The 24820-nt window shown below is 50.2% G+C and overlaps 1 protein-coding gene across 2 annotated transcripts in view; it reads left to right on the top strand.

The window, feature by feature from the left end:
- Positions 1–24820, top strand: part of KIF26B (kinesin family member 26B) — a 397293-nt gene that overhangs the window by 14550 nt on the left and 357923 nt on the right. The window contains exons 1-2 of one of the 2 annotated variants that reach the window (XM_053912425.1): positions 9343–10244; positions 10951–11352. The exons of the other annotated variant lie outside the window; for it this stretch is intronic. Coding sequence (XP_053768400.1) covers positions 10182–10244; positions 10951–11352 — 465 coding nt within the window. The 5' untranslated portion in view covers positions 9343–10181. Of the gene's footprint in view, positions 1–9342; positions 10245–10950; positions 11353–24820 lie in introns of those variants that run through there. 2 annotated transcript variants of the gene reach the window in all.

Raw genomic sequence — 24820 nt, 5'->3', positions numbered from 1 at the left:
GTGGGCTTTCAAATAACCCTTTACAATATTTATTGCGCTGCACCCACCCTTGCGAGGGCGTGAGGTGACAGCGCCAGCGTGATGAGATGACGCAAGGTGGAGACGCTGACACAGGGACCAATCGTGTCCCACACGGGACAGAGTGGGATGGCGTGAGGTTTCACCACGCTACTCAGAACGGTGCTCACTTGAAACGTATGAATTGTTCATTCCTCAAATTTTCCATTTAGTAGTTTCGGACCGTGGTCGACTGCGGGAGCTGAAACCGCAGAAAGCGAAACCGTGGGTAACGGGGGGCGGGGCGCCGTAACTGCGCTAACCTCACCCACGGAAGAAGCAGGGGAGGTGATTCTAATCACTTTCATTGTCAGTACCACAAACATCAGAACTACCTGCCTGGGTTTCCTCCTTCAGGGTGATGTTACGCGCTGGCAGAGAAATGAATCTTGGACTAGAGGACTGTCCAGATGTCCTTTAAAATTCCACAGTGACGGACTTGCGCTCAGGAGTAAGGAAGACGGTCACGCAGTCTGCCCGGTCTGCAGTCCGCTGTCACCTTGGGAGCTGGCCCGCACTTCCTCAACTTTCATTCCCATCCCTCACTCCTAATTTTAACCTCCTAGCAGTACATGTGTTCCCGTCTTTGTTCTCAGCCCTAGAAATGGACTTAGTGAAAATGGTCTTGTTTTTCTGTAGTTATTTTTAAAGAGTTTACTTATTTATTTTTAGAGAGAGGGGAAGGGAGGGAGAAAGAGAGGGAGAGAAACGTTGATTGGTTGCCTCTGGTACTCGCCCTGACTGGGGAGGGACCGAACCACAACCAGGGGATGTGCCCTGACCAGGAATCGAATGGGCAGCCTTTCACTTTGTGGGATGACCAGCGAACTGAGCCACACCAGGTCAGGGCAGAAGTCTCGCATCTTATCCTTTTGTGCCTTAGCCCTGCACAGGGGCCTTACAGCTCTTTAGGAGGCATCGATTCACAGGCACAGGAGGGCAAACAAAAAGAGAAATTGTACATGGAAGGCTCGGGCAGAACTAGATCACTGTGCCTGGGTGATGGCCAGTAATTAGGGGCGTTGGGAAGGTAAGGTGGGAGACCCAGAGGGACGTTGGGAGGCTGTGGGTGCCTGGGCGAACTGAGAACAGCTTCACTGCAGCAGGAGTTTCTGTTGATCCGGAGCCTCCTGCCCCTCGCTGGTCTATTAGGGAGAACTGGCGTCCAGGTGTCAGAGTCGGGTCACAGCGCATCTCCTCGGTGTAGGGAGCTGGAGGGTTCGGGCTTGCCGTTGTGTTTTTATCCTCTCGCACTTCTGAATCTGCGTTTGCACATGTTATCTCACTTTCCTCGGGAGTGGTGGCCGCACGTCTCAGTTTAGCTCAGCTCTGCACCCCGTGTTGCTGTTTACCCTTCAGGAACATTCTTCAAGACGGCAATTAAGGCCAGAGCCAGCCCTGCTCTCAGGCCTCCTTTCTTTGGGACCACGGGCCACAGGACATGATTTGTGGCGTAGGGCCTCGGGTTCTGCCATCAGTTTCTGAGCCTGTGCTCCTCCGAGAGATGGGCTTTGCTTACAGTGGCTGCAGTAAAGGCTTTTCGAAAGTGCCTGTCACTTGCCAGGGAAGTGAAGGAAGGTGACCTTGTATGCAGGCCACGGCGCCAGGTCTGCGAGCTCCAGGGGCTTCCTGCTCCCCGTTCCTTTGAACGCCCTTCTCACGGGAGGAGTTTTTCTTTCTCTTAGTCTGTGTTTGTGGCTCAGGGCAGGTGGTGAGGCTGGTCCTACCGAGGCCAGCTGAACTGAGGCCACACAGTATTCCTTTGTGTCCTCTCTTCAGCCCTTCCCTTCCGCCGGAAACACTGAGGCTCCCGGTTTCAGCAGTGGCTCCTTTGGGTGCCTGCGACTCAGTCCTCACTGGCGGGGGTTTGGAAGAGCGCACTCGCAGACCTGGCGCACGGCAGGCATTGATCAGGGGTTGGTTTTCTTCGGGCACTCAGTGCCACGCTGCGAGTGACACCTCGCCCTGCTGCCTGTGGTCACGCGGAGAGTCTGATCAGTAGGCTGGTCGTCCAGTGGGGCTTCTCTGGACGCAGCCTGGGACTTGCTTTCCTCAGTGTGGGAGTGAGGAGGCTGCCGCCCTCCCAGGTGGCTGCAAGGAATTATAAACCAATAGAGTGCCTGCTTAGCACATGGCTGAATGTCAAGGGCAATGTAAATGCCCAATTTCATTTATTTAGTAGTAGTTGGGTGGCCAGGTGAATGTTGCTGTGGACACCGTAATTCCTGAATTCCCTGACTTATCTATATTGTTGTCTTTAAATGAGGCTTTAACTCCTGTGAACCTTTTCATATTAGAAAACTAACAAAGAGAATCACATTCAATTGCAGCCTTTAAATTTTTAAATTGATTTTTAGGGAGAGATGAAGGGAGGGGTAGAAGAGAGAAATAGAGAGAAGGAGAGAGAAACATCGATTTGTCGTTCCACTTACTTGTGCATTCACTGGTTGATTCTTATGGAGTCGATGGGGAGTACCATAACTTCATATTTGACTCTTTTGAGAAATTGCCACACTCTTTTCCAAAGTGACCGCACCGTCTTACATTCCTGCCAGCGACAGTTGGGGGCTCCCGTTTCTCCACGTCCTCCCTGAGTAATCGTTTGTCCTTTGCGTTACAGCTGTTCCCGGGGGCATGAAGGGGCATCTCACTGTGGTGGTAAATGTTCGTTGCCCCATGACTGATGATGTCGAGCAGTGTTTCGTGTGCTTATTAGCCATCTGCATAGCTTCTTTGAGGATCTGTTTGGTCATATCTTTTGCCTTCGGATGAGGTTGGCTAATTATTGAATTGTGAGACCTCCTAAGGGTATGTCTGCTTCTGTGTGTCAGTGTCTGAACCTTTATTTACAGAGTGCTACCAGATTAATATCCCTGCGTGGCCTCGTCCCTCTCTTACAACAACCCCCGTGTTCTCCATCACCTAAAGTTCAAACTCCTAAACTTGACATTCAGATCATTGCACGATGTGGCCCACCCCTCCACACTCTCAGAGGACACTCAGTGCTGAAGGACTCAGTCGTGACCACCTGTCCTTTTCCTTCTGGGTGCCTGTCTCTTGTCCGATGTCTTTGCTTTCTTTTCCTCATCTCCAATCCATCCTGCAAGACCCAAAGTCACTTCCCCCAGGGGTCTCTTGCTGACTGCTCCACGGGGACCCTCTTACCTTTCTCTGACCTCCCGTAACTCTGCATCTGTTCCATTGTCCCGCTGGCCTATTTATTGACCTGCCTGTACACCGAGTGTTGTCTTAGACATTTTAAATACAAATGTTTCTTGCCCCCTCCCACACACCCCCTGCCACACGTGCTGCACCTCCAATAGTGAGACCACGTGGGGCCTGTGGGTGGGTACCAAAGGCGGGTCTGCTTTTCCCGGGCGTGCTCCTGGCTAGGCCTGTCCTCGGGCAAGCCACCTCACCTCTGAAGAGCTCTGCAGGCCTTCTCTTATGTTCCTAACTCCAAATTGAGGAAGTTATAACGCTAAATGAAGTGTCGTTAGATTTTTTTCCTTTTTTTTGGTCAAGTGCTTTAAAATCCTATTTTATTGTAAAATATTTATTTTTGATCATCAACATTCCCACCCACCTTCCCCTCCAGCTTTGTTGTTTGTGTCCTGGCTTTGATTAGGCATGTCAGTGTGCACACGTGTGGGTGTGTGTGCGTCTGTGTGTGCGTGTGTGTCTGTGTGTGCGTGTGTGCCTGGGCACGCCGGCCACGGATGTTTGGGGGGCACCCATATCTTGGCTCCTTGTGATCCCTGTCCTAAAACTTGAAACTTGCTTTGATTTAATTTTTTGTTTTAGTAACCTTTTTCTTATAATAATAATGTTACATTTGTCTAAGAAAAGAGAGTGGGAAACTCCCAGGGGACTGTTATACTCTGAATATTTTGATGTTCAGTTCTAGTCCTTTCTTCCTGATGCATATATAATTTTCTTTTGGTTTCATACTTAAATTTGTTAATACTTCATACTGATATATCATCAATGTCTTCCCATTGTTTTCATAAAACTACTTTTTATGAAAACATTTTTCACGGCTGCATGGTATTGCACTATCTGTAAGCTGTTAAACCCATCCCCTACGATACACGTGGAGGCCGTTTCTCTTCCTTCATGATTACAGACAGAGATGCAGAGCATGCCGTGGCCCCTTCTCAAAGCAGGCTACCTCTTGTCAGAGGTGACAGCACAGTGCACGGGAGTCACATCTGGACCCAGCGTCACCAGCTGAGCACTGACCGTCTGACCCTCCCCTCTGCTCTCAATACCTGGTCTTTTCGCAGCCTCAAAGCAAAATAAAAATAACACATTCCTCCCCCGCCCCTGCAAAGAAGTATCACTCTAGCCACACCAATTCGGTTCACACCCTTTCTCTTTCTGTACCTTGGTCTTCTGAACTACTGACTCAGCACTGATATCACTACCAGGTTTAGCATTTAGCATGAAAGGAATTTATGAAGATAAGATGATTAAGGATTGAAATGAGAGTCGAAGAGTGGAAAGTCTCTCAGCTTGCAGGGTGACAGCCCTCCTCCCAGACCACCATAGTGACCAAGTCCACAGATGAAAGTTACCAGCTTGCCGATGGCTCTGGCAGCCCGAATACGCTCATATGGTCCCCAGAGCCCCAGTAGATCATATGCAAATATTGTTTGCATATTCATCAGGATACCACATGGACGGTATAAGCTGCTTTAATTATTTTTAAAGGAGAAACACAGCCGTCTCTGGCACAGGCATCCACTGGCTCTGTTGGCCACCGATCTGGAAATTATTTCAGAAGACAAATATTAAAGGGGAATGGAATCTGTTCTATTCTGCCCTCTGCTTGGCAATTAGAAGTTGCCAGCCTGATTTTGGTTTTTTATTTCTGATTTATACTTTTACACTTTAAAAACACAGTGACATAATGTATTTTTAGCTGTACAATTAATAAGCTGCTCCTGAGGTATAAATAATGAGCAAGCTAAATTGCATTTTATGAAAATATAAAAGCCCCATGAAGCATTCCCAGAGAAGTTATGTTCATTTAATAATTAAGCAACAGGAATATGGAATAAAAATTTCATTTCAGCCAGGTAATGGACATTAATTTTTTGCATTTTGTACTTAGAGATACAACAGGGAACTACTATTTTTCACCCAGGGATATTAATGGAATAAATAAATTAGTGTTTATGTAAGCTCTTGACTTTTGGAAGCCTGTAATTTTTTCATTCATAAAATGAGTGGGTTTTTAAAGCTAAATCTTGAAGTAAGGCTGTCAATATTCTCAAATGTGAAGACGTGGGAAATCAATCAATCAATCAATCAATCTATCATCTGTCTGTGTATGTATGTATCAGGGTTTGGTTGCATCATTAGAATTCTTTGGTCTAGTAGACAACAAAGTCATAGCTAGTTTCTTTAAAGACTAACTCTTCAGGCTGCTAACCCACAGAATACAACCCCTGAAACGACAAGAATTCTAAAAACCCAAGGGGGACTTGTGAAAGCCACCGTTAAAACTAAACTCAGGGAGTACTTTATACACAACTGATATTCCCCAAGAAAACAATGACAAACGGAATAAAGACAGCATAACGGCCTCGCGAGGGAGCTGGGGAGTGGCCTGCGGCAGGCAGAGACCAGCCTGGGCTCAAGGACCCTGCCCCGAAGGGAGGGCTGCAGGGCAGTTTGCAGGCTGTGGGCATGGTGGTGATGACTCAGGGAGGAGGCCAGCCTGAGTGGTTTGAGGTCCCATCACTGGTGGAGTGCAGGGCTGTAGCTGGAAAGGAGGAGGAAAGTCCTGGAAAGGAGAGAGCCAGCGTGAGGCAGCCCTGAAATCCACATTAAATTTCCCTCAGGTCCTCGGGTTACATTTTTGAATTTTGCATACATGCAAGAATCCGGAGGGGAGAAGCCGTCTTGAAGATGGAAGAGTCGGGCAAAGACTGCGGCTGCTATCTCTGCAGGGGAGCAGAGCTAGGAGTACAAGTCCCAAATGAGAGGGGCTCAGCCAACACTTTGGGCTTTCCGCTGAAACCTCAGAAGTGCCACACTTTAGGGCTGCAGAACAGGTCCCGGAATTTTCCTTAGACCTGAGGGCAAAACCTAAACAGAACCGTTCTAACAAAGCATAAGGCCAGGCCTCCACAAGTTCAAGGTGATCCACCACTAACCTACGTGCCTGCTAGAACAAAATCAGTGTTCCCCCAAGGAAGGTAGTAGAACCTGGCGTCTCTATGCTGTAATACCCATGAAACTTGGTGTGCAGTTAGAACTTACTGGGTCTGAAAGAAACAGGAAGATGTGATTCAGTCAAGAGAAAAATCAGTTAATAGAAAGTGACCCCCCAAATGAGCCAGATGTTGGAATTAGCAGACAAGAAATTTGGAGCAGCTATTATAACTATGCTCCAGGATTTAAAGGAAAAAGAAGCAGATAACTGGACACTATATATGTATGTATGCTTTTGTTGAAAAATGCAATATCTAAAATGAAGAATTCACTGGACAGGCTTAACAGAGTTTGGAACTAGCAGAAGCAAGGGTGGAGAACTTACCAAAAGATCAACAGCCATATCCAGTTGGAAGGCTAGAGGGGTGAAGATTGAAATAATGAACAGGGCCTCAGTAACTTATAGGATGATCATAAAAATTCCCCAGATTTGGTGAAAAACTTATAGACCAACTTTTCGGTCCTGGAAATTCAGCAGACCCTAAGCTGAACAAATACAAAGAGAACTACATCTAGGAGCAGCACAGTCAAACTGCTGAAAACCAGCGGTAAGGGGAAGAATCTTCCAAGGACCCGGAGAAAAGAGACACACTCCGCAGAGGGGGACTCCCTGGGAATTACTGCTGAGCTTCAGGGAAGGCCGGGAGGCAAGGAATGGCGTCTTTAAAGGGCTGGAAGAAAAATAACTGTCAACCAGGAATTCTACGTCCATTTAAAACAGTCTTCAAACACAAAAAGTGGAACGAAGACATTTTCAGATACACAGAAGCTAAGAGAATGTTGCCAGGAGACCCTCAGTGCAAGAAATGCTAAAGGAAGTTCTTCAGTCTGAAGGGAAATGACTTAGTAGGTAAGCTGGCTCTTTGGGGCAGGGTGAGGGGGGGAGACCTAAATTGGAAGAGGAGTCCTAGCAGTTGTAAAACTCAGTAAATATAAAAACTATTTATTTAAAATTTTCTCACTTCACTAAAAGACAACAGATTGTTTAAAGTAAAATTGGTAAGATTGTGTTGTGGGTTTTATAATGTATGTGTGTCTATATGAAATTATCAAAATAGCACAAAGAAGGGAAATAAAATGGAATTACGCTGTTGCAAGTGTCTTATATTTTGGGTGAAGTGGCACAACGTCAACTCTATGTAGCCCATGATCAGCTAAAGGTTCATATTATAATCACTGGAGCTAAAAGGATGACAGCAGAGTAATAAAAAGTCAATTAAGAAGAAGGCAGGAGAGACAGGAGTGAAAAATAGAAAATGGGATAATGGCAACAATGTGAAGCTCAAGGATCTTATGGTAAGTGGAAAAAAACACTAAAGAATACATACTGCATAAATTTTTAGGAATAAAGGGTCCAAGACCAGGCAAAACTAAGCTATGGTGATGGAAATCAGAGCCGTGGTTGTATGTGCGGGGTGGGGTTTGCCTAGGAAGAGACAGGAGAGTAATGGAAATTTATAGCTTGATTAAGGTGTAAATTAACTGGGAGTATACGTTCATCAAAATTCATGTAATTGTATGCTTAAAATTTGTGCACTTCTCTGTACGTAAATTTTACATCCAGTTTTTGAAAGCCTCAAATCAAACTCCCTTGCGGGGTCGCCGATTGTAAACTTTGGTCAACAGAGGGCGCCCCGAGCTCACCAAACGCGCTTTAGGGACGGAGCTACGCTCGGATGCAAATAGGACCAGCTCTGGCTTCGGTCTCCAAGGTGTATCTCGCAGCTCCCCGGTAGCTCGCCCCTGACACCCTACCTTCCCCACCTGCCGCACGTCCGTTTCACCAGGCCACACGCTGCTTTTCGGCTGACAAGCTGCGCGTAGCTAATGGCGGTGCTCTTTCCCGCGGCACCTGCGCGGAGTGCAGGTGCGGCTGGAATCTGGCGTGGGCCTGCCGGGAAGCGTACCCGCACGCCCCCGCCCCAAGGTCTCCTCTCGACACGATCGCTTTGAAATTGGAAGTAGGGACGTAATGGAAACTTCCGCGCCGTTCCCGACATCTTCATTCTGACCTCCTAACTTCGCTGTGGTGACTGTGAAATATTCCCACGCAAGGGCGGTGGCGGGCAGCAGCGTGGACGGATGGCGGCGCGAGGGAGGCACAGAAGGAATTTCCCTTGAGGAAGGCAGGGTGTGTGTGTTGCGGGGGGTCGTTGCCCCGCGGTTCCAGCAACCCCGAATGTGGTGGTCTTGCCCCCTTCATGTCACCCAAGGGGGCTAGCGACTGCAAAGCCCCAACCCTCCTTTGCGCCCTCGCCTTCCCCCAGGCCGGGTCTCTCCCGGGCGCCGAGATGCCATTACACCTCACGTGATCCCCGCCCTGGGCCGGTCCTTCCAGAGGCGTCTCGCAGGGTGTTAATTAAAGGTCACAACAAAACAGACCTGCTGGCTTACCAGAAGAAATGTACTCCCGGGAAATGAAAAATGACACCCCGGAGCAGTCACGTGCGGAGCCCAGCATATGCCGGCTTCCTGCGCTCCTGGGCGCTGCGCCGGGGTGGGCGGGGGGCCCGAGGGGGGCGACGACTGGTGCTCCCCGGACCCCGCGGGCCCCGGGCGCGGAAAGACAAGGGAGGAGGGGTGCCGAGGGGCCCGGCCCGGCGAGGCCAGTTCACGCACAGCGTCCTCCCCAGGCGCGCACCGTCGCGCTGCGCGTGTGCAGCGCAGCGAACCCTCAGTTTCCCCTGCCCCGCGGCTGTCCTCTCGATCCCGGGCTCACCTGCCCCGGCGCTGGGCGGCTGGGCACCTCGCAGACAGGGGCCGGGCGGGTGGGGACCCCCGTCCTCCAGCTGTGGTTGGGAGGGTGGTCCCGGGGCCGGCCCGGGGTCGGTAGGGCCATTCCAGAAAAGGTTTGCAGGGCAGCTCTGGGAGAACAAAGGGCGGGGGGAGGACCCGGCATGTTTGCGGACTTGTTTGTGACTCAATCCCATTTACCCGGCGTTTCAAAGGCAGAACTACAAGCCTCGCCTGGAAGAGAAAGAACTTGGGGGCGGGGGAGGCGCGGGCTCGTTTCTGTCCGGCCCCGCTGGCTCGGCGCGGCCCCTCGGCTCCAGGCGCGCGCAGCGGTGTTTCATTAGAGCCCTGGACGCGGGCCACTCACCGGGAACTTCCCCGCAGGAGCGAGATTTACGATCTTCCCACCCCCCAGCAGGCTCTCGGCCTCTCGATGTCAGGCAGCAGCGCCGCAACCTAAAATGGAGCCCGGCCGGCGCGGCGGCGGCAGCCAGGCGGCAGGCTCCCGGGCGGCGGGGCCTCGGGTCCCCAAGCTCTGCGCTGCGCCCGGGCGCACACGCGCGCCCTGACCGCGGACGGCGCCCGGCCCCGCCGAGCCGCCCCTTTCCCTGCCCTCGCGCAACTGTCAGGCAGAACGGGCCGGCGGATATTGGCTCCGCGACACGCCGAGGCTCCTCCCCGAGTCTGGATCTTTATATTTTGGGAGAATTTCTTTGAACTCAGTTACCAAGCTGCGTGAAGGAGACAAGTTCCCACAGCTGGCTCGCTGGCGGGGGCCAGGCGAGGGCTCGCCCACCTTCTCGGCGGCGGCCACGTGCCCTGATTGTAAGCCTCCTGTCCCTGGGGGAGGGACACGGACTTACTTGGCCGAGGGAAATGCCAGTGATCTGGATGTGACCGTGGAGAGAGAACGTGACTGGAGCAGGCAGAAGAGGACGAGGAAAAGCAGTATTTGAAGAAAGGATAAATCACCCACTCCGACGCTGTCTGCAAATTGGTGCTGTTACTTCTGGGCCCATTTCCTTTTATCCTTCCTCCCCCCAATTAAGAAGCCTTGACTCGAGGGCCCAAAGACAGCCCCCTATCACTGGGGGACCCTCCTGGCTTGGAAGACCTTGCGGATGTAGTGCTGGCGGCGCATTTAGGCACTCTCTCCTGGAAAAGCCACCATGAATTCGGTAGCTGGGAATAAAGAGAGGCTTGCGGTTTCCACCAGGGGCAAGAAATACGGGGTAAGTTGTGACGGGTACAAGGCGGAGACGCGTCTTCAGACCCGCGTCGGCCAGGGTACCCCGTTTCTGGGAACCATGCGGCGTTGCAGGGCGGCTCCGAGCTCTCCTCCAGCTGCAGAGGCGCCGCCGCTGGGTGTGCTTGCGCGGAGGCGGGTCTGCCCGCGGGTACTCCCGCACACTCGCCTTGCCCTGGGAATTTTTTCAGTCCTCTTGTGCCTCCCGTTCCCCGCACCCCTAACTTTTGCAGCATTCATGCACTTAAAGGGAGAGTTATGCCGAAAGGGACGGTTTTCCATGAATTCTCTGCCGTTCCTGGAGATCCTTTCCCTGTACCTTCAGGATCCAGAGGGCTGTACCCTGAATGAATGAATAAAAAATCCAGTAGTCGCAGCGCACCCCCGACCCGGGGATAGCGGCTTCCAGGATCTTGAACCTGGGCTCTTGCTGGGACGGGTGTCGGGTTCAACAGCGCGGGGCTCTGAATCTATGGGTTCCCCCTGCAGATACCATCGCAACCCCCTGCGCGAGCCATCCCCTTCTCCGCCACCCGGGCGCTGGGGACTCGCGTAAGGACAGTTAACGAGACAGATCTGGCCACAGGGCTCGGAGAGGTCCCGAACGCGCGCCGTTGGTGCTCAGCCGGGCCCTCGGGGGCGCGGAGATCCCCGGGAGGGCGCCCCTGACACCGGCGCGTCTTTCCCCGCAGGTTAATGAAGTCTGCTCGCCCACCAAGCCGGCGGCACCCTTCTCCCCCGAGAGCTGGTACCGGAAAGCGTACGAGGAGTCGCGCGCCGGCAGCCGGCCCACCCCCGAGGGCGCAGGCTCGGCGCTCGGCTCGTCTGGAACCCCGTCCCCCGGCTCGGGCACCTCGTCCCCGAGCTCCTTCACGGGCTCCCCAGGCCCCGCCTCCCCAGGTATTGGCACCAGCTCTCCGGGCTCCCTGGGAGGCTCGCCGGGCTTCGGCACCGGCTCCCCGGGCTCGGGCAGCGGTGGCGGCTCCTCCCCCGGCTCGGACCGCGGCGTCTGGTGCGAGAACTGCAACGCCCGCCTGGTGGAGCTGAAGAGGCAGGCGCTGAAGCTGCTGCTCCCGGGGCCTTTTCCGGGCAAGGTGAGCGCTGCGCGGGGCGTGCAGGAGGGCGGCTCCAGGCCGGGAGGCGCGGGCGGGACGCGGCCCAGGCCTTCCACAGCCCTGCAGCCCACCGCAGCTGCCCTTCCCGCAGCCACTGCGCTCCTCGCTGTGGCCGGAGGAGCCCTGGCGGCGCTGGGGGCTGCTCAGCACCCCAGGGGGCGCTGGCACCAGTGGGCAGCTTCGGGCCTGGGGTTGGGGGCGAACCCGCGCGTCTCCCAGGACACCGTGGGGCGCAGAGCTTGGGGACCTTCCATAGCTTCAGGCCTCATCGCCCACGGGGTCTGACCCGGGTTACTTATCCTGTTGTCCTCCACTCCGTAGAGTCCCTTTCCGTGATCCCAGCACCTGCCCGGCCGTCCTGTTGGACCTGCGCAGTGCTGAGAACCTCTACCCGCTCATCCACAAACCTTTGCTGGGTGGCAGGCCGGAGGGAGACGCGCTGACACCAGCTTCGGGGAGCCTTTCCTTTCTGCCCCGCACCAGGAGTGCTGGCCCGCTCCTTAGATTTTTCTCCCCACCACACCCGTGGCCCTTTACAGAAATGTCCGTGGTAGAAGTAAAAAGCAAACGGAGCCAGCGTTTCTCCTTGCCTGTTTGTGGTCCTTCCTTCCTCTCAGGATCACAAGAACAGAAACACGCCTTGGAAAAGGCAGCATGTCCCCCTAACCTTCTGTCTGTCTGCGGAAGATGAAGGGGTGGAGAGCTCCTCGGAGCACGGCTACCTGCCGGCCTGCTCCCTCACCAAGCACACTGGGTTCTCCATGGCAACCCTGCCGGTCCGGTGTGTGCCAGGCTCCCCCAGAGTGCAACACAATGGACTTGTATTTGCGCTGTTGGGTCCAAATGCTATCAAGTGATAATATTTACTCTCGCACTTCAAAGAGTTTTTATCAGTGGTTAGAAATAGCAAGAACACAGTGGATTGCTATGAGATTTCTGGTAGGGTTTGTTCAATGGCATTTTCTAATTTCCATTTCCGTGACTTGAAATACTACGATTCTGAGCGGCGGACTTTGCGAATAACTGCTCGCCTCCTCTGCTTATGCAGATACCCGCGCAGGGATGTTTTCACAGGCAAGGGTTACATTAAACAAATACCCGCAGACATTGTAGAGTTCTCAACGTGGAAAATTACCACCGAGAGAATCGGTTTGGTGAGTCCTGAATTTATCTCAGGAATAATTAACTTGTGCATTGTTGTCAGCACGACACCCCAAGAATAAATCTCAGGGCTTCTAAAAGCTTCTTTCACTTCTTCAAACTTACACTGTTTCTTCACTCACAGATTTACTTTTGATTCACTTATTGATCACTTTTGATCAATATTCTTTGGTTTCCTATGGCATTCGAGATACTGTGTTAAGCACAGCAGTGAAATAACAGGTACCCCCTTCCTTGTCCACGTGGAGCTTATATTCTAACGGAGGATCCAGACATTAACCACAGAGTGTACAATTCATAATTTATTCTTCCACCAAGAAGACGGTGGAGTGCTGTGAAATCGTATAAGCAGACTAGACCATGTGACACATTTGGGAGAACCTTGGTTCTTGAAGATAAAACATCTGATATGTGGAAATCCTAACATGTTGCAGCCTACCAGATCATTCTAGAACATTCTCAAGGAGCTGTTCTCACAAGAGCTTCTTGTTTGAATGCTCTTGTGTGCAAAGGTAAATCTAAATGCACCCTTCTCACAAAAATGCAGGAAGAGAAGGAAATCCAGAGGAAGAAGAAACAAACGCTGGGACGTAAATCCATCTATCATGTCTTGTGGGGCCACCTGACAAAGCAGGTTTTGGGTTTTGTCAAAGCAAAATTTTGGGAAATTCATTCACGGGTCACAGGAGGCAACTCAGTATATTTGCTAGTTCCAGTTGTGTGGTGAAATAAAAGAGATGCTAGGAAGCCGCTCTTGGTGTCGGGGTCCAGAAGGAAGGTTGGACCTCGGTGCTCCAGACAGGCCACGTGGACAGTCACACAGGCTCGCTCTAAGTGCGCACAGGAATGTCACACAGCGCCACACAACTGCCTGGGGTTTCTGTGTGACCTGGCACGATGGCGCCGACCTTTGGTACAGGGGGCGCACAAAACTCAATGAGAACCAATGGTGGTTTGGGTTATTTCATTGTTAGTAACAAGGTTGGGGCCTCGATTTTAACTAACAACATTCTGCATGTCTCTGGGAGTAATAATTTCAGTTATTTTCATTTTTAAAGCACTGGTACCCTCAGATTAGGTGCACTTCTCATTACACCTTTAAAGTTTGCAACCTTTTAATCCAGTAAATGCTGTGTTCTCTTGATCACGTGAAAGGAGGCCCATGTCGCCGGGACAAGGCCCTCCTTCCGGGAGTGGGATTTACGGGCAAACTCTGGACCCCGGTGGCCCTCAGGCACAGAAGGAGTTAAGTTGCACACAAACTAGAGATGTCGTCGTGACTCTGTGTGTAGTTGGCCCTAGAGATTGAGAGTCTGGAGGATAAAGACATGCTTTTGAGGGGTAATTAGCCAAAGTCATCTTTGTAATTTGCTTAAGATGCTTAACTGTACTTGGGGAATATTTTCTTAAATCGAGTATTAAATTCTACCAGGTAGTATTAAAAGTCTCCTAGGCAGGCATTTAAAAGTGAAAGGCAGACTAGCACATCCAAGACCCTTTGTACGTTAGGATGATTTGGTTTTAGGTCTTTCTCCGCCACTGATTTATTTTGTGACATTGAGTCAATCAGTTTTCCTCTGTATTTAAAAAAAATTTTTATTTATTTACTTTTAGAGAGAGGGGAAAGGAGGGAGACAGAGAGAGAGAGAAGCATCAATGTGTGGTTGCCTCTTACACGCCTCCTACTGGGGACCTGGCCAGCAACCCAGGCATGTGCCCTGACTGGGAATCAAACTGGTGATCCTTTGGTTCACAGGCCGGTGCTCAATCCACGGAGCCACCCCAGCCAGGGATTTTCTCTGTATTTTTAAGTTTCCTGCTGATGCACTAAGGAAGAAAACGATTCAAACCATTAGAATGGCATACAAATTATTCTGGATAAGGTTTGAAAAGTGTTCCCATTCTTCCGAGATGGACGTTGAGTGTTGACGATTATTCATTAGATTAGATTCTGGTTGATTTATGTTTTACAGAATTTAGGGTTTTTCTTACAAAACAGTATCCACTTTCAATTTCTAATTTCATCAGTTCGTTTCCCAAACGTGCTGTCCTATGAGATCTCCTGCAGTGCCTGTTGGTTGGTAGCAAGTCCTGTTGCATCCCCCAGTTTTGTCTCTGGGACAGTTTTAATACAGGGGAGGTGAAGCACTGGTGAGCCCACGCAGGGGCGGCTGGCTGCTCCCAGGAATTAGACGGTGACTCTGGTGGCCTGTAGAGTGACTGCCCGGTGCCCAGAAGGCACGTGGCCACTTCATGGGTGGGGATAGTACTGACTGAGGCAGGAGGTAGGAGGGGACCCGGATTTGGGTGGAGCTCAGAGAGACGGACGAGGATAACGGATTTGCTGCTGTGCATTGGGTTTGAGGTTTCTGGAAAGAGAGAGAGACCAGAGGCAGATTGAAGAATAGAACAGATGCCGCAGTGGAGCAGTGACAATTGTGAGCTCATGTGGCCCCTCACGGAGCCCTGGATTCAGCCTTCCCAATAGCCTCACCTGGGCGAGGAAAGGTGTGTGTCTGGGGGCCGACTGGACAACACTCGATTTTTATTACCTCAGCCAGTAAAAAAGGACTTACTGGGTTTATATCATTTCTTTTCGAGAGCTGGTAAGTGAAAAAAACAAAAGAACGTGGATTTGTAAGGTGTTGGGAGTTTAAGTACAACAGCCCTTTTACCCAGTGCAGGGTTTCAGTGTGTAAATATAAAACCGTTTATATCCACTGGCGAGAGCGTCTTTCCTGTTTTATACACAGTCGAGGCACCAAGCCAGAAACGGGGGCCAAGGAATGAATCTCCCGTTTTGGGGCTCTCCGAGATCATTCCGATATCTGCGACAGAACTTTTGAATCCACAGTGTAAGCCCTGCGAAACATCAGCCCACAGGAATTCCCTGGAGTAAGCAGAAATGTTCCAGCTTGGCAAAAGGTTATCAGACATCTGTTCATTTCCATATCAATAAAAGAAAATCTTCTTTTATGTAAAAAAAAAAAAAAGAGTCCAGAAAGACATTCCTATCTGATTTGTTCTCAGTCACATATTCTGGGTCCATTTATGCCCCAGAAATATCAGGAAGATTAGCCAGACATACTGTGGCCAAGCATCACAGAGATGAAAGGAAGAATGTGTCGTGGCGGTTTAAAAACACCAAACGTAGACTCTAAATAGTCAGAGCCCGAGTAAGTCTAGACGTGGAGATTTTATATATATTTTTGTGTTTTCCCAGCTCCAAAACAGGGGTATGAAAAAATAACTCTATTTAAAAGCATCCCTAGAAGCTATTGTAAGGCACTTTATAAATAGATAAAATATACTGCATTTTAAATACTTATTAATTATGAGAAAATTCGATGGGAAATCTAAGAACACAGGACTATTTTCAGAAAGCTTCGTCTGAATCTTTTCCATTTCAGAAGTATTTGAAACAAAGGAACAACTAATAATAGATAATATCAGTAAGGAATAAGTCCTGTAGCATTTATCATGAGAAAAATTTCTGGAACATTTTAGGGATTATGGCAACATTCCTAGTGGACACATGTGAACAGTAATTTCTCCTTTAGGGCTTAGCAAGCTATGGAATAATGGCACTGCATTCTACCCGACTTCTAATTGTGAATGAAAAAGGTCATTTTTTTTTATAGTGACTTAATTCACTTTGTAAAAACCCCTGGCCTGTAGTGATTTCTTCCACACTCACTGCAGATAGGATTATTGCATTAGAAAGGTGATTTTTAAACGGCCGAGGCTAGTAATTTGTCAGCGTTTGGAAGGATTAAGTCAGTAAAATGTAGGCAGCATTTTTGTTGCTCTTTGGCATTCCGTCCCAGGCCGTACCACTCATTAGCTAGTAGTTATGGCGATGTAATAAGGGTGATTATAAACAACTAACCACGATCAGTAGTAGGTGCCGGGCACCGTACTAAGATGCACATATATGCATATGTACACATAAAATCTCATAGCAAAATGAAGAGGAACCCGAGTTTTTTCTGTTCCCTGGACTCCAGGTGGCCAAAGTGGTTCTGGTCACAGAAGCAAGTGAGGTGCAAGGGATGGAGGAGTCCAAAGATGCTTTTGATGCCAAAGCCATTGACGGTCACGGGCACTCTAACTGCAGGAGTGGGAGAGCCCTGCTCCAGAGACCGTGTGACTGACCGTGATTTTTCCTGGGCTCCCAGACGGCAACTTCACTTCCAGCGTGGGGGTCGGTGGTGGGAAAAACATGTGAGGTCGTCAAGAGTCCGAGCTGAGTCATTTTCTTGGCTGGGATGAAATGGAGGGGAAAAAGGAACTTCCTCCCAAATCATCACTCAGCTGAGACTCTGTTGTCAGCCCTTTTTGAAACACCCTGCCCAGGGCCCTGTGCTGACCCTCAGCGGGACGATGCCACGCAAGGTCAGCGGGGCAACCAGACTCCTGCTGGGCTCTGTCCCGGCCAAGCCTGCACACTGGCGGGGGCTGTGAGGGGCCACGGCCTCTTTTCAGGAACTCAGAACTGATTTCCTTGTAAGCGCTGTCTTGAGCCTCAGGCTGATCATAGTCTCTTTCCTTTTGTGAGCCTCCTGGACGTGCGGTCTCACCGTCCGGAAGGAGCTGCGGTGGATCGTTCCTACAGCACTTACACGCACAGTCAGAAATGCCTCACGGTGCGCTCGCCGAGGTGCAAAGAGAGGGACGAGACACCGGTATCCCTAAATTCCTTTGGGAATATTTATCAAAATGGGAAATCCGTGTCCATCCTTCTGCCCATTGCCTTTGGGATGCCCTAGACCCCATCTCCATCCAAATGAATTGGATTTGAAGTCATGCTTAGAGGGAGGTGTGTCTTCCACTCCGAGGGCTTGAAAACTCCTTTTTCATTAGTTTTGTTTTAGGGGCAGAGCCTTATGTTATTCCACCAATGTGACGTCATGCTCTTTTATCACAGGTTGCCCCGCAGGGTTAGACTTACAGGTGCCCATCCAGGTTTTAAAGGAATTCACCTGTGTTTTCTGTGAGCATTTCTATAACTTCCTTTTCAATATTTAGATTTCTGATCCTCTGGGAGAGTATAGTTTTTCCCACTAGGTGACATACTGGCTTTTGGACTGAGTTCTGTATGTGCGTATAAAACTTAAGAGAAGTGACCATCAACTTCTATTTTATTTAGTGTTTTTATCCAGGAATGGGTGTTATATTTTGCCAAAGGTCTTTTCAGTTTTTAGGGAGACGATCATACGACTTTTCTCCTTAGATCTGTTAATATTGGGAATTTTTATCATTGATTTCCTAACAATGAGCCATCCTTGCATTCCCGTAACAACCCCCCACCATGTGTTGTTGAAATGTGCTGCTGGGTTCAGCTTGCTAATATTGTATTTGTTATTTTTGCTTTTACATTCACTTGCCAGTAAGCATTTTTTTCCTGTTCATGTACCAGCTACAGTAGTACTATGCTACATTATAATCAAGGTATAAAAAACCCCTAAAATTCTTGCCCTGCACTCTATCTAGTATTAGTCACAGACAGGGAACCAAAGAGTCAGCATGTAGTGTACCGAGTGCCTGACCACGGGCTGTGCAGGCTGCCAGCGGGGCAGCCCAGATGGGTGGGGCTTCAGCTGACCTGGGAAGCATGAGCAAGTTTCATCCTGGAGCAGGGTGGCACACCGACATGCTGGGTGGAGGGAGTGGCAGGTGGAAGGCACAAAGGGGCTATGCATGCTCAGCTGCTGTGTCTTGTCACCATAGCATGGTGTCTGCATGGGTGAGTGACAGGGAGAGAGGCTGAAGGGCCTTGCAGGCTGGAGACTCTGGCTGTTACCCTAGGGGCCATGGGCAGCCATGCCAGGGCTTTCAGGAGGGGAATGAAGTGGTCGGATACTCACTTAAGAGAGACTGCTGTGTTAATGAGAGGGAAGGGGGCCTGGGAGAAGCAGTCATTGAGTGCAGGCAGCGGCCCCTGGCCTGAGTGGAAGCTGACGCACGCCTGAACTAAGGCAGCCGCAGTGGGAATGAACACCAGTTTGGACCTGACCGATCTTGTACCTGGAAAATCCATGAAGGATGGCAGCTGAGCTACGGGTGGGAGGGAGAGGAGGAAGACGAGGCATTCTCCCAGATTTCTGGCTGGGGCAAGTGGATGGGTGGTGCTGCCATTCACTGAGATGGAGAACAGAGGCAGATAGGGGTTTCTGTTATTGTGTGTCTGATTTTTGAGGATGGCGGTAGCTAATAAAATTGGTTTGGACTCTGTAGAGCTTGAAGTAGAATGTTCCCGAGAGGTCCAGCTGGGGCTCTAGGGTGGACTCAGAGCCAGAGACATGGATCTGGGAGACATCACCATGAAGAAGGTGGTGCAGTCCACAAGTGGGTGAGCTCTCCATGGAGCAAGTGTGGAGTGAGATAGGAGACACCTGAGCATGGAGTGGGGGGACCCACTGACACTGAAGGGACAGGTAGCTGGAGGAGTCAGGAAAGTGGACCAAGAAGGGAGGCCAGGAAAGGGGGAGGAACAGAGGAGACAGTGGCGTTATGGAGACTGAGCGGGGAGAGAGCTTCAGGGGGTGGGGTGATACAAGGTCAGGTACCTTGGAGGGTCAAGGGGATGAGGACTGAGGTTTCCATTGAATCGGCAAATAAGGGGACAGTGGGGATCTTTGTTAGAAGGTTCTGGCGTTCCGGAGAAAGGCAGGCAATGGCAGGTGTCCAGGAGCAGATGGAGAAATGAGGACATCTAAGGCAGCATTCAAGTTGCTGAGGACATCGAGAGGTTAAGGGGGATCCGTTCATTCAGGCTGAGCCACCTAGCCTTTCCGAATCTGGCTATCTGCATCTCTCCAAGGGCGGCACTGACAGCATGGCACCGGGGTTGCTGTAGGGGTCACGTGGGATTGTGACATGATAGGCAGCCATACTTTCTGTCTTTATGCCAATGAGGCTGTTTTAGGAAACTCCCTCCCCTCCCCTCCCCTCCCCTCCCCTCCCCTCCCTTCCCCTTTTCTCTCCACCCCTCTCTCTCCCCCACCTTTCCTCTGCCACTGCCCAGACACCAAATGAAAAAGCAGCAGAGAAAATGGAACCACCCAGCTCATCTCCTTTGCCACTTCTTCACCTTCAAGTGAATAAAGCCTCTCAAGCTATTTATTCATTCGTAGGGGAGCTCCACAGAAAACTGAGGAGAGCTCAGTTGATAAAAACAGCCACCCCTGTGGGTAGAGAGGCCACGGATGTGGACTGAGATGCTGCGGCAGATGTAAATCCCCGCTCTGAGGCCTGCCCCTCTCTGAGGCCCTGCGGGGAGCGTGGCGCGCTGGCGGTGGGAGCTGGTGGATGCAGGAGGGAGAGCAGACTTCGCCCAGTGACCGCGCATGCAATGTGCAGATCCCAGCAGCACCCGCAATGCAGGCTTATCTGCCTCCCAATCCAGTTTTATCCTTCTCAGACAGTCTTCTCCGCAGTTATTCTCTGCTGATCCTATCGCATCGATTCCAACCAGACCTGGCAGAGGAGTCTGGAAATAAAGACGCCCTCCCCCACCGAGAAGTATTTCCTGCACAGATCTCAGCTCCCAGAGCTGGCGCTGACCTGGGCAGAGAGGGTTCTTATAAAGTCGGATTTAGAAACAATCTATATTCATTTGCTGCCACATGCGTGAACATAGAGGGAGGCTCTGGGGTAGAGTGAGTTCTTCTGATAAGCAGAACTGTCTAAATTTATCTGAAGTGTTATAGACCAGGTGACTGCGAAGGGTCTTTTTTATCCATCTTTTCAACTTAATGGAGTTTAAGCTCAATATTGTTACCAACCCCAGAACGTTCTTGGGAGAAGTTTTAGCTTTCCACACGTAGTTCTTATACACAAAATGGCTTTGTTTTCAAAGCGCGAACCGCAAACAATCATTTAGAGTCCACTTGGCCGCCACAGGAGTGAGAAGTGTAAACTTTCAATTGCTCTTTATCTAATCTGAGCGATGGTTTAGATTTGTAGTTGCTAATTCAGGATTTTTTCTAAGATAACATAGGAACTCAAAGGGCTTGAGATTTTTCTGTGTGATTCCGTCTTTTAATTAGCAGTGATGAGTGGTTATGCTTTTCCATGAGACACCATTATCTTATTTACGGTGGTTGCTTTCTTTAGCGTTGTAATCACTACTTCCCGGCACCCCGCTCCAGCTACCTGGTGGTTTCATGCCGCCATCAGCGACTGACTTATAAGTAATCAGAAACCGACAACAACAACCAAAGCCGCTGAGTTACCGAACCAAACGGTTGTGTAGAAAATGGACAGTTGAGTTCAAGCAAACAACTGGCAGCCACTGTTGTTTAAGAAAAATAATCCGCTGCCTGGCTCAGTTGTGTGTCTTTCCGTGGAGGGACATCTTGATCTTCAACGCGGCAGCTGAAGCGGTGCCCCTGAAGTCTTCCCTGTGGTCCCACAGCTGTCAGGTGGAGCATCACGGGTTTTCCACCAAGCCAGGTGATGGGGGCTGGGCGATAGAAGGGGGAAGGGTAGAAAGGAGAGGAGTGAGATAGAGGGGACGAGAAGGAGGAAGGATGAGAGAGGGGAAAGGAAGGGAAGACAAAGGGGTGGGTGGTTGGGAGGCACTGGAGGTTGCCGACAATCCCGAGGTTTAGGTTAGAAAGGTCTGTCCTTAGATTAAATGAGGAGACAGAGGTGCAGTCAGGGCTCTAGCACTAATTGGCACTGTGATCTTGGGCAAGTCACCTCTCTGACTTGGGCTTTATTTTTCTATTGTGAGAGTCAGTGGTCTCTAAACTCTTTCCAAGCCTGTGAGTCTCTGTGAGGCCGGAGAGAAGCCCCAGGAGTTTCAGGAGGCGGGTCCCTGCCCCCACATTCCAGAGGGATCTGTTTCCAGAGTCCCGAATGGATTTCTGGCTGAACCAAGAGCCTGAAGTTCGTCTAGCTGCCACCTTGGTGGGACTCAGCCAGCCGAGGCGTGTCCCCTTGTCTGCCCCTCCAAATGAAGGTACTGGCAGCATCCTCATGGCTGATGAGTCTGTCTTTGGACTTTGGATCATAAACAGACCGACCAGATTCTTCCTGTTTCTTAATAAAGCTGTTCACTGCCCTCAGTATTTGTAAGCAGAAATAAACTTGGACAAACAAAAGGACAATTGATTTTCGAAGAGCCATTTGGCAAGGAATGTTTGAGAAAAGGTATTGTCTTATTTATAAGACCACTTAAAGTTCGTTTTACATTTTAAAAAATGCTGGTTAGGGTTTAGAGATAATTTGCAGCGAGCTTCTCCTGGGCAGCAAAATAGGAACCCCAGACCCCAAGCATTTTATTCCTTATTCCTAAAAAAAATCCTCCATCTAATTTTTTTTCCAAAACTTTTTTAGGTCACTTTAATTTCTCCTCCTTTTTTCTACTCCTTCACACGAGTGGATAAGGGCCCTAATTATTTAGACCCATACTTACATATCCCATGCCCACGACTTGGGTGTATAATCACCCTGTAGTTTTTGATACGGTGGTTTATAAATGAGTCAACGAGGTGGATTAAGTTACTATCGATTTGATTTTTCTTCAGCATTAGCCTAGGTGGCCCCTTTAAAGTATCTTCTTCCTGTGGAACGTGTCCCTCTTCTTTCCTCTATAATACTTTGTATTTGTATTTTAGTCAAAGTGCAATTCAGGGAGCACCGATGTGAAAAGCAGGGCTCCGTTTGGCCTCGACCTGCCTAGAGCTAGCTCATCAGGACAGTTGAGAGGAGGCACAGAGCGGCAGGAATACCATTTACTGCGCCTCATTCTTGCACCCGGATCTCTGCGCTTAGTTTCAGGGAGCGTTCTGCAGCCAGGCACCCTCAGCTCAGCATATCACCTCCAGCACAACACACGCTCTATGTCTTCTTGGTCTTCTTGTCGATTGAGTTCTCAGATGCTGTCCCATATTGCTCCTCTTGTTCTTGTTCCTAAATTTGCTTGTGTAATTATTTATGCAAGTGCCAAGGAGAAGTCTATCTAACTGGCATGCGCGTACTTTGCAGGAACCTGAAGGAAGCAGGCTGGTAGGTAACACTGGAGACATCCTGTCTCAATTGCCGACATTGTGAGGCCGAAGCTTTTATTGGAGGTCAAGGCAGCTAATAAAGTGGGCTGTGCAATTAAAGGGCATTCGCCAGAAGGATGCTAACGGGCTCCGCAGGCTGAGAGTGGAGGAAGGGTTGACAGCTGCAACTCTGCTAATGATGGCTTTACGAGCATTTTTTGCAGCCAGGGTGGTAAATGTAATACAAAGGGCCACGGTTTTAATATGCCTGACCCGCCTCTCTACTTCCTGTGTGAGGCAGCCTCTCGGGAAGGAAGTGGCTGGTTGTGGCCTTTTTGTGGTGGTCGTCAGTGCTAATTTACTTTTTTAATGCAGTTCTCATGGTTATTAGTGATTCTCCATAATGCCTCTTTAAGATGGCCAGGAAGGAGCTAACGGGATGATGGAGAGGCTGAGGAGCTGGCCAGGGTCCCCCAGAACACCCCAGGCTCCCGACTCTTCATCTGATTCTGATAGGGTTTCCTTATGGACATACTTTGCCCTTGGGGATCTCCTTGATTCTGAACCCTGGCCACACAGTCGTCATAGCTGATTGATTTCATGTTCTGTTTGGTGCCTGTACACCCAGCAGATAGTAACTATTTGTTAAATACATGGATTCTGCAAGGATTTCTGGCCCTTTGAAAGAACAGGTTCCTCCTTCCCACTGCTGTGTAATGAAAATGTCACAGGGGGGAAGGAAGGGGATGCTGGTGGTACCTGGAGTGGTAGGAGGTGATGCTTGGGCTAGTCCCGGGGAGGGACACAATGCGATCCCACCGACATGTCTCCTGTTCCCTGGAGGAGTGAAACCAACAGGGCTCCAAGTGTGAGCATGGTCCTTCACCTGGGAGGACACCGGTCTAGGTGTTTATGGGTCAGCTAGTCGGGAGGTCCTGGAATTCCTTATTAGTCACTGTCCTTGTGTTTGCTCAGCGTAACGTGGTTATCTTCACCTCTAGTCTTGCGGGATCAAGGACAGTGGGGATGCCCCCTGGGTGCTTGGAATGGGGCCCCAGGTCTTCCAAGCAGGGAGTGTATTATCACTGGTTGGAACTCACCTGAGAGGGCAAGCATGAGGCCAGTTTTTCAAACGCCGCCCCTCAGGTTGAATGTCTTCTGTTGTCCCAGAGGTGATACTACACAGTGGACACAGCTCTGCCTCTGTGACTGGGTGGGATGGTGACATAAGATCCCATCAAGGGTGGCAGGTGGTGGTGGTGGTGTCTGGAATAGTAAAGGAATCTCTCTCCCTGTAAAGGCTTGGAGCTGCCCCAGAGTTTGGAGCGAGAGGAAGTGCAGTTGGCTGGTTTTGCGTCATTCCGGGCAGGGGAGCGAGGAGGCAGGGTGGTTTGCAGTGGTGCTAGTTCTCAAAAGAAATGGCGCAGAGTTCGTGGCTCTGGCTAAGGGCCTCCTTTCGTATCTCCTTAGTAGGATCACGGACTTCCCAGACGCTCTTTATCATTCTCACATAGGGCGAAATTCAATTTGCTATGTCTGTTTAAATGAGTGCCATTAATTTTTAACATTGTTCATCACCTTTACTCCTGGAGACCTCAGAACATCCTTTTTAGTCATTAGCATTTCATCAGCATAGAACACCAGCACAGAGGGAAGCTTTGAGATTATGTGGCATTGTGTTGCTGTTGTGATTAAAAGCTTGACTTCTGGAGCCAAACCATCCACGTTTGCTTCTTTGCTCTGCCATGTACCAGCTCTGTGCCCTGGGAGAAGGACTTCCTGCTTTCTGTCTCAGTTTCCTCACTTGTGTAAATGGTGTGAATGATAACTGCTTCATAGGCTTGTTTTGTGTGGCACATAGTAGGCGCTCATTAAATGTTAGCATCCAAACTGCCGTCTTAGAGGAAAGTAAAAATTTATGTATCTAGATGGTGCCCTCCCTCCTCACTCCAAGATTCATTCAACACAACACTCAGTTTGTTCGTTTTATATTCTCTCATTGTCCGGGTTATCTACCTGTTTCTCTCATTTCTCTGGTTATCTACCTGTTCATCTGCTTGTCCAACATTTCTTGGCCTTTACCACCTAGGAATGCGGTCTCTGGACTTGGTGCTGGGGATAGAAAGGTGGGTAACACACAGCCCTGCCCTGGCGTCCCGCACAGCCTGCTGGGTGGGGTGGGTGCAGAAATGACGTGCTGAGTGTGGCTAGGGGCACACGGGGGAGCAGTCTCCACTGCTTCAGGCCATTGCCACAGGCCACTGCCACTTCTTTGTCATGGTGCCCCG

The sequence above is a fragment of the Desmodus rotundus genome, chromosome 10, assembly GCF_022682495.2.
Source record: "Desmodus rotundus isolate HL8 chromosome 10, HLdesRot8A.1, whole genome shotgun sequence".
NCBI classification, from domain to species: Eukaryota; Metazoa; Chordata; class Mammalia; order Chiroptera; family Phyllostomidae; genus Desmodus; species Desmodus rotundus.
Note: the sequence above shows the minus strand (reverse complement) of the source record. Positions and strands in the feature narration are given on the sequence as shown.